At 42.7% G+C, this 16,149-nt stretch overlaps 1 protein-coding gene across 1 annotated transcript in view; it reads left to right on the top strand.

The window, feature by feature from the left end:
- Window positions 1-16,149, top strand: part of LOC138292728 (cytochrome P450 2D15-like) — a 214,649-nt gene that overhangs the window by 49,339 nt on the left and 149,161 nt on the right. The window contains exon 2 of the mRNA XM_069231466.1: window positions 12,339-12,510. Coding sequence (XP_069087567.1) covers window positions 12,339-12,510 — 172 coding nt within the window. The remainder of the gene's footprint in view (window positions 1-12,338; window positions 12,511-16,149) is intronic.

Raw genomic sequence — 16,149 nt, 5'->3', positions numbered from 1 at the left:
TGCCTCCCCTGATTGACTAATCTTAGGTCAGCCAACGAGAGGAAGCAGCAGTAGAGGAGGGTCAGGGAGGCTGTTGACCCCACACACTCTGTGATGAGGTGTCAGTGAAAGACACTTGGCCCTGGACACTTCAGAGCCTAAAATTGAATGGCCCAGGTACAAAGCTATCACTGACACTCCCCCTCGTCATAAGAAGGAGGACCTCGAGGATCTCTGCCAAACTGACAAGGTCACGCCCACACCCAGCAAAGTTCAGCTGAGGCAGCCAGGAGCCTGCAAATTTAGTGCATGTCTAGCTCCTGGCTGCCTGACCTTAAATTAAAGATTGTCTGTCAGGCAGGCAGGCCTGCACGCACTCTTTACTTCCAAAAGGTGCAAGGTCATGGCCCCTTCACCCTTATGGTTGGGACGCTGCTGGGTTTGTATAAAAAATTGTAAGCTTTAGCAATTACTACTCTACCAGCAATACCCCAACAACCTTATTCTTTCCATTCACTTCCTCTACTCTCATTAAATATCTATTCCTGATCTCAAAACCACTCTTAAAGACCTTGTTATCAATCTACCCAGACTAATTACCGGAACAGCTGATGTACCACAAAGCATATAACACAATACCTGACAGATCCTACAGAATTCTATCCCTCAGGAACCTCTCGAAGAAGATGGTCAGACAATGACAGAAGACCATGGTGAGGCATCAGCACCAAAGTCAGATCAGTGTCTAAAACATCAACCTTCATTTTTTTTTTAAATCTTTTTATTCGAGTTTTAACCACTGTCGCAGTATAACATATATTCGTGAGCAGAAACAATCGGCTATATCATTTTCAGTAAATGCATGCCACAGATTACATATACATATGAATTGCACTCTCTGGTCTAGAGCAGCTGCATTTTATATTGTGTACAGGCTTTGAACTGGTCCGTCTTAACAGCTGTATCTTTCAGCACATCTGAGTTCAAAATAATTTGCAATGAAAATGACCATCCCATCCTTAGATCTATAACATAAAACACCTGGTGGAACAGGCATATGGCAACATGTTGCCACTCATGACACACCCAATTTGGACAGCCCACTCATCAAAGCGATCAACTGATCCCTAGAAGTTCAACAACCTAAAGCATTGTAGCCAAGTTCCATTTTCCCACTTCTTGCAGAACCTACATCCACAGAAAGCATCAACACGATGAAAACATCAGTAAACCACACAGCTTTCTGGTCGCCCCAACAAATATTTGTAATGCATCTTCATCAATGCTTGTTTCTTAAAGAAGAATAAAGAAGAAAAATAAACTACTTAGTCCAGGCTGAAACCTCGTTTTTTCACAAAAACATGAATGGGAGTTAATGCTTCAACCATTCCATGTGAAAGTGACCAAAGAAGAAGTGTGGTGGTGGATTAGCTGTAGAATGAATGCTAGTGACTACTATAATCAAAGATTACGTAACACCAGAGAATTATTGCTATTCAGCCCTCACAACACCTACTACCTTATGTCTTCTAGACTAATGACCACTACCACACAAAGCAGCATTCACTGAGGCCCTTCAGGACCCTATATCAGATATCATAATTGACAACCATAACCTGTCATCCTGACAGATAATCATGTGAAGACGAGTCAGCCAGGTGCTTTTCATGCACTGATGCACAGGCGCCATCTAGCCGCGGTTTGTAGTACTAAAGTTCTTACAGCCTTCAGGGCAGAGCAGGGACTGCCCCTCCATTATAGCAGAGAAGCGTCGCCCTGCTGCTAAAAGCAGAAAAATAAAGTGATAATAAAAGTATTTTATTATCACTTTATTTTTACGCTTTCTTAGGGTGTGGCCAGAATCCTCCATGGCAGAAGGTGGAGGAGGAGTGGAGATCAAGAGCAGTGTCTCACTCCCTCCCTGAGTGGCACTTCTGCTCATGCAGGCCAATTCAGGTGCTTCTCTCATGTTGGTAACAGCATGAGAGAAGCATCAGGATTGGGTGGGGAGGGAGGAAAAGACAAGAGGAATTGAGGTGGCTGGAGTGGCGGAATACAGAGGCGGCAGGTACGTTTTTTTGATTTTTTTTTTGTATTGGCCCCATGCATCTGCCACTCCGAGCACTGCCCCCCACCCCACCACCCCTTCCTAGCAGCAGACGCCACTGGGGCAGAGAGATCATCAGCCAGGCAAAGTTGTAGAAGATTTTGCCTCCTGACAAAGAGAGGCAGTGATAAATACAGCCATAGGGGCTTTACATTTAAGCCCTGAATTACAGAGTTCGGTAGGATCAACAATTCTTACTGAACCACCCCACTCTGAAAAGCTAGGAAAGGTTCCCCTTTTTAATGGATGATTTATGACAAGATTAGCCAGTGAGACAAGGCAACAAGATTTTCAGGTTTCTGATGAGGTTACCTGAAGCCTCCAACTCTCTCCTAGGCCTGCTGATGCTTCTGGTGCTGCCTTATATCTTCATAACCGTCGTCCGCCAAGTAAGTAGTTCATTGAATGTTTAGTGCATGTGTGTATATACAAATGTATGTGTGTGTAAGGGCACACATGTGTGCTTATGAATAGGTGACTGTGGATGTGTCCATGTGCTTGCGAATGTGTGGAACACGAGGACAGCTTCCCCTTTGTGAATCAGTTCCTACTCCCCTTAGGGTGTCTGTAACTTTTCAATGATTAGGAACCACAAGTGCAGTCGTAAATTACTGAAACAAATCAATAAAAATAACTAGGATGGAACATACTTTTGTCTCCCTTTCTATTTACTAACTGGAATGATTTGCAAAACCCCGTTTTGCAAACTGGAATGGCTTTTCCGATTTATGAAAGGGGTTTAATACATAGCCAAATACCATTTAATGGTCGCAAACCCTAGGAGTCTGACAATTGCAGCATTTGTGACTGTAAAATGGTTTAATTCATCGGGACCATAGATCCTTAGGCAGATAGTTAACCCTAAATCATTAGCCTTCAAATGGGTCAAATGCAAATAAAAAACTTAAGCAGCCACAAAAATCCTTCTGGTAAGAACTCCTTAACCCATAACTTGAGAGGTGAAGAGAATGGATGTTTACATTAAGTAACAAAAATAGTAATTTTAAAAATGGCCCATTAAGAAGCAAGAATGGATCAAGAAATTTTACTGGTGAACCTCAGCGTGCTGCTACTTTTTCAGGTCAGGTCTCCAGTGACCCTATCTATTTGCTTCAAAAAACATTTAGGTTGACTCGACACAGAGTCCCCCCTCATGTATTACCACATCCCATTTGACTTGATGTAGTTCAGTCCTAACTGGACGTCGACTCCACAGCTTTGCTCTCCCACTCCACCTCTTCATTTCTTTAAGGAGTTGACTTTATACCTGTTTTCACAGTATGGCATGTTATAACTTGCTGCTTTTAATGTCCTTGCATATATGTAGGGTGTGCACCCTAGAGGTGCCTTTGCCTTACAAATGCTTTTATAGGTAAATAAAGATAAATTACCATCAACATTAGAGCTAATATGGGACATCAGTTCCTCATGAAAATCAGTGGCCCTTTGGAAAAAATTGCCTATCACAATGAGATCTCTTACTCCCTTCTCTATTCCTCCTGCATGATCTCGTTCATTTTTAGGTCGAGCCTAGATAGAGATTGCGGGGGTTATTACAACTTTGAAGGAGGTGTTAATCTGTCCCAAAAGTGACGGTAAAGTGACGGATATACCACCAGCCGTATTACGAGTTCCATAGGATATAATGGACTCGTAATACGGCTGGTGGTATATCCGTCACTTTACCGTCACTTTTGGGACGGATTAACACCACCTCCAAAGTTGTAATAACCCCCTGCATGCACAGTCTGCAAGACTTGTTGGATGTAATATAGGACTTTGCTCCCACCTGTGGCTTACCATAGGTTGAAGGCAGAGTAGCTCTTGTTTTGCTGCCTCCTAACTGGTTTGGCAGCTGATACGTCACTTCCTGTACTTGGCTGAGGAGCACCAGCCAAGTACAATTTAATTACACTTGGAATGTTTTTCTGTTGCTTGAGTGGACTATTTTTCTTTGTTTCCTGCCTCTCGTGTTTGTCAGTAAGCACTTGTGTTCATGCGCGTGGTTTGTTTTCAGCGTTTGCCCTTTACTTGGTTTTTACTTTACATAATCAGTAATAACAAGTAGTTGTGTTGCGCGTGTGCTCTGTACATTTTTGTGGTTTTATATAGCATGAAATCGACCCAGGAATGAATCCTCAACAGCGGCACTCCCGCACAGCCAATACTACAATAATCAATGCACTCGGGGAAACTCACCCTATAATGGTTATGTAGGCATTCCATTTACTACACATTTATTTACATAACTCAGCCTGTGGTGATCCTAGGGCAATGGGACCACCACCAAAACTTTCAGAACGATGTGATCATTCTTTCCAGGTCATCTGGTGGGTTACACTAGGTTAGAGGGGGGTCCACAAATCATACCCTCTTCTACCATTCAATGCATATTTAAACTTTATTATAGCTGGAACTTTTGTTTTTATAGTTCAGAGGAGTTTGTGTTATAAGAACCTTATTTGTTATGATATTCTGACAGGTTTGCTTGGCTTGTAAATGTGTAATGCACTATGCTCTCCAAGGGCTGAACAATGATAATTGCCCCAAGGCACTACTAACGCAGTAGGCTCCACAGGGATATTTAGCCATGACCAGTGGTATTGCACCTTCTGCTAATGCACAAAACACAGTTTATTTCTGCTAAAGGTTTAATGTATGCACAGAAACTCACGCCATAATGCTTTGCAGGAATTTCTTTTACAATATACTTTTGCCAACACATATTTTCACATAACTCATCTTGTGGTGGACCTAGGGCTATGGGACCACCCTCAAAGCATTCAGAACAATGCGCTCTTTCTGTCCAGGCCATCTTGTGGGTCACACTAGGTTAGAAGCGATCCAGAAATCATGACCTCTTCCACCATTCAGTGCCTATTTAAACTCTTTTGTAACTGCAACTTTTTCTTTTTGCAGCTGAGAGGAGTTAGTGTTACAATATTTATAAGGTCCCAAATGCAAGGTTTTCATTATCATTCACAAAGCCAACAGCTTTAACTCTTGCAAGACCTATTGCATTGCAAATGCTTGTTTAGGTCAAGACTGGGCAGCATACATGCACTGTCTGGAAGACCTGTTGTACTGAATAAAGGACTTTCTTCCTGCCTGCTGTTTACTATAGGTTGACTGAAGAGTCACTATTTTTTGCTGCTTCGTAACAGGTTTGCAAAGCCAGCACCTCACTTCCATTCTTGGCAGAGGAATACCAGCCAAGTACAGTTTCCTCAGCTTTCAATTGTGTAGCTGTGCTTTTCAAGAACCCATTTTTTAATTGCTTCCTGTCTTGGCTCATCTCAGTTTTCATTTGCACAGCTTTTCTTCCTGCCTTTGGAACTCCAGGGTAGAGCACTTCATGAATTTTAATTTGCATGTATTTTTCCAATTTTGATATATGTGCTGTCAAAGCAAGCACAGCTACAGCTGTGAACAGGCTGATATATAAAGTCTTCATTCCTTAACATTTTAAAATGAGGGTGCTTATTTGAAGTGGAGTTTTCAACTGTGAGTTCACCAAAAGCTACTGTGTCGGGTGTAATGTTCGGTCACTAGTGAAGTATTTACACTTAAACAAAAAGTCTTAGGAACAACATTGCCTTTCACTCTATTGAAAACGCAGAGCATCATGGATATGCAAATATTGTCGATGATGTCATGACAGGACGCTCCATTTCTTACTGAAAGCGAAAATCGTACTCTCTCAAGACCTAGAGATAGGACTATGACGGAGGTGGAGATCAGTGCAGTTAGAAATGGTGGCTATTTTTGAAAGGCGATTGCTGTGTGAAACAAGCACACGAACTTAGGGTCTGACTTGAGAGGCCCAAGCGCCACTTTAGCACCGCCTTAGCATCATTTTTTTCAGCTAAGGCAGCGCTAAATTGGCTTTTTACACGCGCCATATTTACAAAGTGGCGCAATGCATACATTTCGCCATTTTGTAAACCCTTGTGCCACATTATGCCTGCACCAGGAATAATGTATGCAAGGGGGGTGTTCCCCCGTAAGGGAATCTGAAAAATTGACGTAAGGAAATCTAAGAGATTTCATTGATCCATTTTTTCAGCACTTGTAACGCCTGCTCAGGGCTGTCTTTGTTTGATGTTCGTGGTGTGTGGTTGTGTGTGCGTCCTTCACAAATCCAGACAAACACCATTTCTCTGAGGGCCAGCATGCTATTGGGACCAGTCCCAGTAGTGTCTTTAGTTATTCTGAAGTGAGTATCTAAAAAAACTAAAAGCTCAGTTATATTTGCTTTGGTCCGTTTTATAACCTCCTCACAGTATCAAGATCAAGGCACAAATGGTGTAAGAATAGTAAATGTACACTCCATTATGGTCAATGACCAGTACGGGTGCATGTGCTGTGTGTGTGTTATGTGTGTGTGTGTATGCATGTGTGCGCACAAGTGCCTCCTGTAAGATGATGTGTCCGTTTTCCTTCGGTGGGGACTCTGACAGTTTTATTCCTAATTCCTTGGACTCAGTAAATCTAGTACTAAATCCCTAGGTTTCTGCATTTTATCATGAATTTATCTAAGCTTGCAATTTTACTTAATCTAAGAAATAATAATTTGAACAGTTCATTTTGTGGCGGATATATTTACAATGGCAGTGCCCATTTATAGTCAAGGACAGAAGATGCTTGTTAGCAAAATGCTTTTCATAAGAAAACAATTCTACAAGCACCTTCATGGGATTTTGAATATCACAGAAAATCTGCTCACTTGCCTGTCTGAAGTCTGAGCAAGTTTATTAAAAAGAAAAATCAAAGTGTGTGAATCACATTCATGTGATCAATTTCTCCCAAGAGGCACCTGTTGAGCATAAAAAGCTAAAAGACATATGTCCATAAAGAAAATGATAGTCTTTTTTCCACCAGGCGCCAACTGAGATCACCTGGCCAAAACTTACATAAAAAGGATATTGCAGGTGTGAATGAAACCCGTAAGAGAAAGCATATTCAACATTTAGGGAGTCGAAGAGATCGAAATGGTAGGTCTCATGGTGCTTGGGGTCATGACTCCAACAAGGGTAGTGAGAAACGGTGTGTGGGTTCTAACTGCTGTGGGCTAATTTGGGAGCATTGTTGTGAGTGAACCAGAAAGGGTATTTATTCTATTCTTAGTCATAAATTATAGTTTATTATGTACAATCAAAGGGGGAAATTAGGGGCATATTTAAAAGATCTTATTGCCAACTAAGCACTGCCATAGCATCATTTTTTGATGCAGAATGCAGCACACATAGAAAAAGCAAAAAACAAGGAGGAATCAAAGCATTCCTCCTCGTTTTGCCATGCTGACGCCACCCCTGGGGTGGCATTAGTTTTTGGCGCTGCCTCAGGTTTACGACAACTCGTAAATCTGATGCAGCTTCAAAAGCAATCTGTGTTGCGGTGGAATGCTCACTGCAACACCCGTTGCACACCCCTGTGAGGCAGAAAAATGCATTGGATGGGCCCATATTTACAAGGAGGCGTAACGCCACAATAAGTGGTGCTACATCTCCTTGTAAATATAGAGCAGTGGTTAGTGCCACTAGAGCGCCACAAAAAGTGATGCTCCAGTGGCGCTAGAGGCTGTAAAATCTTCCCCTTAGGGCCTGATTTCAGAAAAGTGGCACTGCACACAGTGCAGTGATACTTTTCGTGCACCCCTTAGCACCCCCTTACGCCACCATGTGTGCGCCGTATCTAAGATACAGCACACCATGGTCGTAGGGGAACTAGTGTCAACATTTTTTTACCCTAGTTCTGAGCTTTGCAGGATGAGAGTCAAAAATGTTGACGCTAATCCTGCAAAGCCCATTGAGGGCCATTATAAATAATTGTGTGCCTACTTTTAATGCCTGCTCTTAGCAGACGTTAAAAGTGCTGAAAACAATGACGCAAAGAAATCTCTTAGATTTCTTTGCAACATTTTTTCGGCCCCTCCTAATGGGGGAACGCCCCCTTTGCATACATTATGCCTGGCTCCGGCATAATGTAGCACAAAGGGTTACAAAGTGGCGCAATGCATGCAATGCGCCACTTTGTAAATTTGACGCAGCAATTTTGGCCTCGTTGGGCCAGCTTAGCATTAGAAAATGGCGCAAGGAGGCCCTAGGGGCTCTTATATCTGCCCCTTTTTAAAACAAAAACTTTTTAAAAAAAGCACAAAACTACTTTTGTAAAGGTAGCCCTTTTTTCCTTTAAGGAAAATGGGTTGTATTTAAAGTTAATGTATTGAGAGGAAATCACAAAAATGGCTGCCTGCTGATCCTAGCAGGCCACCATCCATGTGTGAAGTCCAATCAGATGGAGTCACAATTTGCAAATGATATCTTCAATATTCACGAAATAGATGGGCTAACGACCCACTCCAAACTATTCTTATTTGCAAACTGTCTGATTCATGCATAGGTTGGTTTGCAAAATTATTCTGGTTTCAAAAACAGCAGGCACAATTTGCAGTCAGTATTTGCGAACAGAAAATAAATGTATTTTGTCTTATGCAACATAGAGGTAACGTTCCTAATTTACAGAGTCCATTGCTTAACACAATGATTTCTCTTGTGGAAGGGATCTGTAAGCCTTGCCCTGGGCCCAAAATATAACCAGGGAATGGTCAGGAGATGTCATAGTCCCAGTATAGTGGATCTGGTGTTAAGGCTGGTGGAAAAGGTAAAGAGGGGCAAAAACAAGATCTTCAGTTTTTGTTAGGGGTACTGTGGAAGCCATCACATTTCCAAATTGAGTTCACAGGGTCTATTTAGGCATTTACTGGGGTTTAGCTGAGTGTAGCCTTGAATCCTACATCATCTCTCATAAGTGGGATTCCACTGAGATTTGTTTCATGTAGTGTGCTCCTCTCAATAAAAACCTCTCCTTGTGCTTTTGCTTCTCACTGCTCAGTTTATTTGGCTTGGTCAATGTTGGCTATTCGGCCTCACCCCCTCCTGAAGCCCTACACAGGGCTTGGATCCCTGAATATGCCTTTCTTACCTTGAGTGCCTACCTCCATTGACCACTTATGCTGAGACTTTTTGACCCATACCTTCATTTGGATCAGGATTACGTCACTTTTTTATGAGGACCAAATGTTGATTTGCATTTCTTTGTTAAAAAAAGTAATGCAATGCAGTGCAGTGCACTACACACATTTTAGAATTCTAAACCTATACTTTTACCTTATATTTATAATTGAACAAACACCTTCAAATTACTATGAGGTGCATACTTCCGTACACAGTGTTGTCACCTCACTCTCAACACCACATCAACACTAACTCACCATTCTACCATGTACAGTAATCACAAATAATGTGATATGTGATGTCATAAGAGTTGTTATGAGTGCTATGATTTAACATGGTATAAGTGATGAAATATGCAAGGGTATAAACAGTGCATTGAGAAGGCCAAAGTTATAGCGAATCATGGTTGACACAAACAAAGAAAAATACAAACAAAAATCATGGTTGACATAAACAAAACACAACTTAAGATGCGTGCAACGCCACTTTCCTTAAATCAGCCCCTATATGTTTTGACAATCTCTCCTTACTATAATTATGAACATGATTCAGGCCAACTTGATTTCCCAATTACCCTATGACTGTTTGAACACTCTTGATATGTTTGGGTGACCCTTCTAGTTTATTTCTCCTCTGTGGCTGTCTTGTGTCTTTTTTTGGGGGCAATTCTGTTAGCCAGCCAGAAACTCTGATGGATTGGTTGGTGAAAGTGGTATTTTATTGGAATTTGCATGACAGATATAAATTGGGATGCTAAATTACAACATTTTTCATTTTCTGCTGTCGCTAGAGGAAGAAGGTAAATAGAAGTGCTTTAGCTATAAGCAGGGCCGCTGAAATTATATGGCCGGAAAAGACTAAGGCCCTCATTACAACATTGACGGTAAAAAACGCCTACCTCCGCGGCGACGGACACCAAAAGACCGCCGCCGCGGCTACCAGCCGTCTGCCATATTATGACAACAGCTGGATTTCTGCCACAAGGATGGCAGAAATCCAGCTATGGCCACGCCGGCGGATGGTGGTAAGGTGGCGCTGCTGTTATGACCAATATTACAGCCTGCCGGTGTTCTGCTGGCGGACGCTGCTTCTGGCAACAGCGCCTCATCCCATCTCCTGCCAGAGGACCCCCTGAACACAGGTAAGTGGGTGCTCTGACAGGGGAGGGGGGTGTTGTCTGTGTGTGGGGGTGAATGTTTGTGCGTGTTTGTGTTTCGTTTAGAATGTGTGTGCATGTATGGATGTGTGAGTGCGTGTATGTTGTGTTGAGTGAATGCGTGTCTGCGCATATGTGTGTAATTGTGTGTGTATGTGTGTGTGAATGGATGTATGCATGTGTGGATGCATGTGTGTATGTGTGTGTGTGTGTGTGTGTGTGAAGGGGGCGTGAATGTAGGGGGGTTGGAGAGGAAGGGGAAGGTGGGGGGACTCTGGAGAGGGAGGGGGAGGGGGAGACATCTATCAGTGACAGGGAAGGAGTTCCCTGTCACTGATAGTGCCCACCGCCATGGTTTTTTGTGGCGGTAAGGAAGCCACGAAAACCATGGCGGTAGGCGGGGTCATAATCCCGCAGGCAGTACAGTGACAGCCGCTGGGCTGGAGATAGATATCTTCAGCCCGGTGGCTGTCACGCTGTGGCGGTCGGAGTGGTACATTGGCGGGTTGGCTTCAGCCAACCTGTCAATGTCATAATATGGCAGTAGGTACCGCCAGCCTATTGGCGGTACGTACCGCCATGTTACCACCGACTGCCAGGGTCATAATGACCCCATAAATTTTGAGACAGGGTTGACCACTTGATGTGGCAAGAAATGGCCAATTATGAATTTATAAATCCAATAGCTCCAACTCAAACAAATGTGAGACCTATTGCACTACAAATGCTTGTTCTATTTCATCTGTCTCTAAGAACCATATTTAAAAGAAAATGATAGAGCGTGGCGCTGCACCAAAATTGGCAACGCCGCGCTCTGTCTTTTTCACAACACAGGGATGGACCATATGTAATTGAATACGGCGCACCCCTGTGTTGTCCCCTGCACTGGCGCTAAGTTGAGCTGCCTAGCGCCAACGCAGGCATCCTTGCACCATCATGGAAGGATGTCTGCGTTGAGGGGTTTGATTGTTTATGTGTGGGAAGATGTTCCTTCCTGCACATAAACAATCACTAATGGCGATTTGCCACTTCAGTGTGTGCTGCAGAAGGCAACACACGCAGAAGTGCCAAAGCATCATTTTGAAATGATTGTTTAGGTGCAGAAAGGGAAACCCTCCCGCACATAAACAATCATATTGGGCATTTTGCACTTTCTATGCGTGCTGCAAAATGCAGCACACATTGAAAAAGCAAAAAACGAGGAGGAATAAAAGTATTTCTCCTTTTTGTGCCATGCTAACATCACCCCTGGGGTGGTATCAGATTTTGGCGCTGCCACAGGTTTATGAAACCTCGTAATCTGAAGCAGTGTCAAAATGAAATGGGTGTTGCTGTGGTGCGTCTACAGCAACACCCATTGCACACCCCTTTTACGCAAAGGGCTGCGTGTGAAGGGGCCGTATTTACAAGGTGGTAAAAAGTGGCTTAACACCACCTTGTAAATACGGCACATGGCATAGAACCACCAGAGCTGGTGGCGCTAGGGGCTCTTAAATATGCCCCAAAATGCCCTGATTGTTCTTGCTCCCTCTTCTATCTTTGGACCTATCACACAAGTAAGCACTGTAAGTGCTAATTAAACACACACCTCTGCCACTCGTTTGAGCAGGCTGGTGTCTTAAATAGTTTTAGAACTGGAACACTGGTAGTTATCCATCTTAGACAGTTGGAAATAATTGTTTCTCACTGGAACTTTAAAGGAATGTGATGCTTTTAGCTGGAAAGTAGCAGAATTTGTATTCAAAGCTAACATAATTACATAGTACAAAATAAAAAAGCCTACCAGCTTAACTCAAACCGAAATAAAATGCAACAGAATCATAATGGCACAGTACCACAAAAAACAAATTCAGCTACCCCATTATAACACAATCATAATGTAGCACAAAAACGAAACAAAACACAACACATCACCATCACAGCAAAAGGCAACACAACAAATATGCACAAGTCTTCTTGGCACACATTACCACCGCTATGGCCTTAATTAAAACTAAGGTCACACCATAGAACCATTCAATATGTTTTGTGTTCTGATCCTAATGTCCTTTCCACATTTTTCTCGCTATCTTTCATGCAGGTCAGGAAAAATTATGGAGATGTCTTCAGCTTACAGTTCTGCTGGAAAAACATGGTGATCATCAGTGGGTTCGAGTCAGTGAAGGAGGGACTCATTACCAAGTCCGACGACACGTCTGACCGTCCGCATTTTCTAATCTTCGAAAGGCATGGCCTTAAGGAGAATTGTGCAGGTATGTGCCCACAATCCATAGTTGTAGGGAATTTTGAAACTGGTCAACAAAAATGTTGCTATCAATCTTTTTCTCTTATGTGTCACATCTCTAGACTGTCTGGCTCTGGATTCACAAATCTATTTTCATGTTCATGTTTAGTCTTTGTAGCTAAAACCCCGTCAATGTAATATCACTATTGGAATTCAAAGAAGTTGGTTTCATACTCCTAAATGAAATCACAAGTGCAAAGATTTTCATTTAAGTAAAGATACATATCAATTCCCATCGGCATGGAGTGGGCATTCCAGAGATTGAGTGAGCTGTTTTTTTTTTTGTTTGCAATCATAAAAACGTTCACATCTATAAGTAATCACAAGCGCTTTTCTCACCCATTCCTAAACTAAAAAAGGCTGGAACATTCCTTGAGTCCAGGGTGAGAGGTGGGAAATCCTGAAAAATATTTGTCCTTTCAGAGGAAAAATGAAAAAGTAGTTTCTTGGCACAATATGTCAAGTCAATGTGCAAAGTCTTGGACCACATATTGTTGTCAATGGCAGTAATTCACATATCACTCAACATTTTCTTAATAATAGATTTAAACCCTAAGCTTGAGCATTGTTTTCTTTTACAGTTTTAGCTATAGTCATGTGACCATTCAGGTGATGAAGTCAATATATATTTAAATCTATCTATCTATATCTACACATATCCTAGTGGCGGTCGTCACCTGGTAGGTGGGAAGTAATAGTTACAATCATGTTTCCATAGGACTTTTTTGTGCTACTAACAGTTTTTGCACCGTTTGCGAAATCTACATAAAACTTTCTAAGAAAATGTTCTTGCCTAGTTTGTTAATGGAATATTTTGAGGTGATTCATCAAGTGGGGGCCAAGAAAAAAGGGGTGTTCCCAAACACGTTTTACCAATTGATTTTTCAAAAAGAACTTTAGACACATCTGAAGCACAAGTGGCTGATCGAATTTGCACTACATTAGGTAGAAAGCTAGAACTTAGTCCAGAAAGAGTGGTTTTTGTGGTTTGGTGCAAATCCATTCAGTAGTTTTTGAAGAATTAAGGCTCAAAAAAATCTCATGCTGAGATCTGATAGACTGCCACCACATCAAGAAAGAAGCGGCAACAGCCTTCCTAGGACCCCCTAGCCTGGTGTTGGGGTCCCAGAGGGACCCTGTCTGGGGGCCAAAACTGTTTTTTAAAACAAATTTACAACATATCTGTGAAGGATCTGCTAATTTGCCCCAAAGTAAAAAATAAAAATTGCAGGAACTGGGGGAGGGAAGGCAAGTCTTTTCCCACTCAATGGGAGCTTTAAAAATGCTCCTGCCGGTTAGGAGCAGAATTTTGTTTCCCTGCTTGTGCTCTTGCATGAAGAAAACACACATAGCTCCGGCTTGGTGGGAGCAAAGACAAACAGTTGCTCAAGCTGGGGCCATGAGGGCACTGAGGCTCCTACTATGGCCCCCAACTTGCTCTTTGGTGGGTGCCCTAGGTAGACACCGGTGCACCCACTCACCAAGATTACAGGACTCGGGGAAAGTATTCATTCAGGGAGAGAGGCTGCTCTACATGAATTTCCAGAGGTATTAACTCTCCTATTCAACAACCTATCTGAGCATATGGTAAATGTGAATGGGGGCTGGTGCGAGTTGATATGTTTGAAGGAAAGTGGTGTAGAGGGTGGCAGCAGACAGGGGAAGATGGACCTGGCTAGTGTAAGCATTGCATGCTCCCTTTTACTGTGGGCAGGGGTCAGGCAGACAAAATATTAGTAACACATAGCTCAGGTGACTGTGTCAATCAACCACAATCTTTCCTCCTATAAAAACTTATATGCTCTTCATGACACTGCTTAGAGCAGAGCAGGCATTAAAAGGAGGCACACCATTGTTTGCAATGGCCTCAAAGGGCCTTGCAGGATTAGTGTCAAACCTTTTGATGATAATCCTGCAAAGCTCCAAACTAGCATAAAAAATTAGAACATTGTGTTCCCTAACTACCACCATGGTGTGCCGTATTTTAAATAGGACGCACATATGGTGGCATAAGGGGGGCACTAAGGGGTGCAAGAAAAGTGGGGCTGCACTACGTGCAGCCCCACTTTTCATAAATCTGCCCCTTAGTCTTGCTGTGTCTACCAAAAATGAATATTTCTTTGTGTAAACAAACTGATGCTCATTTGAGGCACACTAATAACTTCAGGTGGAGTTAGCACTATATAAAACTAAAAAAAAGAGTACATATTCATTTTATAGTCTCAAACCCTGCAATTCACAAAATCACAGGGTTTGTGACTGTAATTTTTTTTTGGAGCAATTTACTAAATTCTTTTAATGATACAAAAAGGCAGTGAAGGCATTTTACAGCTTATTCTGATTCACAATTAGAAGTCCGTGTGAAAGAAACATCCTCTCTTTTTGATAATTCACAATGAGATGAATGTATTGTGACTGCAAGTGCAAGCTACTCTCATGGCATTGAAAGACAATCTCAGAAGGAACATTTATCAGGCAGATCACGCCCTATTGAAGAAACCAACAGTGAACTCCAACACTCTCCGTAGCTGCAGACCCATCTCGCTCCTCCCTTTCCCAGCTAATATCATGGAGAAAGCCATTAATACCCAACTTGCAGAGCACCTAGAACTCCATCAATTCCTAGTCAGCTCTCTATCCGGCTTTCACACTAACCACAGCACAGAAACTGACCTCACTGTGGCCACCAATTACATCAGAAGCATCCTTGACCGAGGAGAAATGGCCACACTTATCCTCCTCAATTTCTCTGCAGCTTTCAATACGGTCTCCTCCAAATCACTCATCAGAAAGCTTCAGCACTTGGGTAACTGCAGACTGGCCTTCAAGTGGATATCATCCTTCCTCATGAACAGAACTCAACAAGTTAAACTTACCCCCTACACCTCAGAACCCAAAAAACTAATCTGTGGAGTCTATCAAGGATCATCACTCAGCCCAGACACAGCATCTACATGACATCCCTCACGGACATCGTCAGAGCCCACAGCATCAACATAGTATCCTACGACAATGACTCACAGCTCACCCGCTCCCCTACCCAGTCAACAAGCACCGCCATAGCAAATTTTGCCAACTGCATTAGCAGCATTGCTGTTTGGATGAGAAACAACTGCCTCCAACTCAACACAGAGAAGACCAAAGTCCTTATCTTTGGCAACAACCACTCCCCCTGGGATGCCTCTTGGTGGCCCTCTGAACTTGGTCTTCAACCAACCCCTATGGACCATGCCAAGAACCTCAAGATTATCCTGGACACCATCCTTTCTATGAGCAGACAGATCAATGCCTGCGCCTCATCATACTTGCACATTTTGCGAATGCTACTCAAGATTGTCGAGTAGATCCCACTTAACCCCAGATGAACAGTCACCCAGGCCCTTATCACAAGTAGACTTGACTATGGAAATGCCCTCTACTTCAGAATCCCAACCCATGTTCTATGCCAACTCCAAGCCACCTAGAATGCTGCAGCCAGGCTCATCCTGAACAACCCACAAAAAAAACACATCTCTCCACACCTCAACAATCTCCACTGGCTCCCAGTCCAGAAAAAATGTAACCACCGCCTCAACTTCTACCAACTCACCAGACACTTTTGATCTGC

This window comes from Pleurodeles waltl, chromosome 4_2, assembly GCF_031143425.1.
Source record: "Pleurodeles waltl isolate 20211129_DDA chromosome 4_2, aPleWal1.hap1.20221129, whole genome shotgun sequence".
NCBI classification, from domain to species: Eukaryota; Metazoa; Chordata; class Amphibia; order Caudata; family Salamandridae; genus Pleurodeles; species Pleurodeles waltl.
The sequence above is the reverse complement of the archived record's forward strand: the minus strand, read 5'-3'. Positions and strand labels throughout refer to the sequence as shown.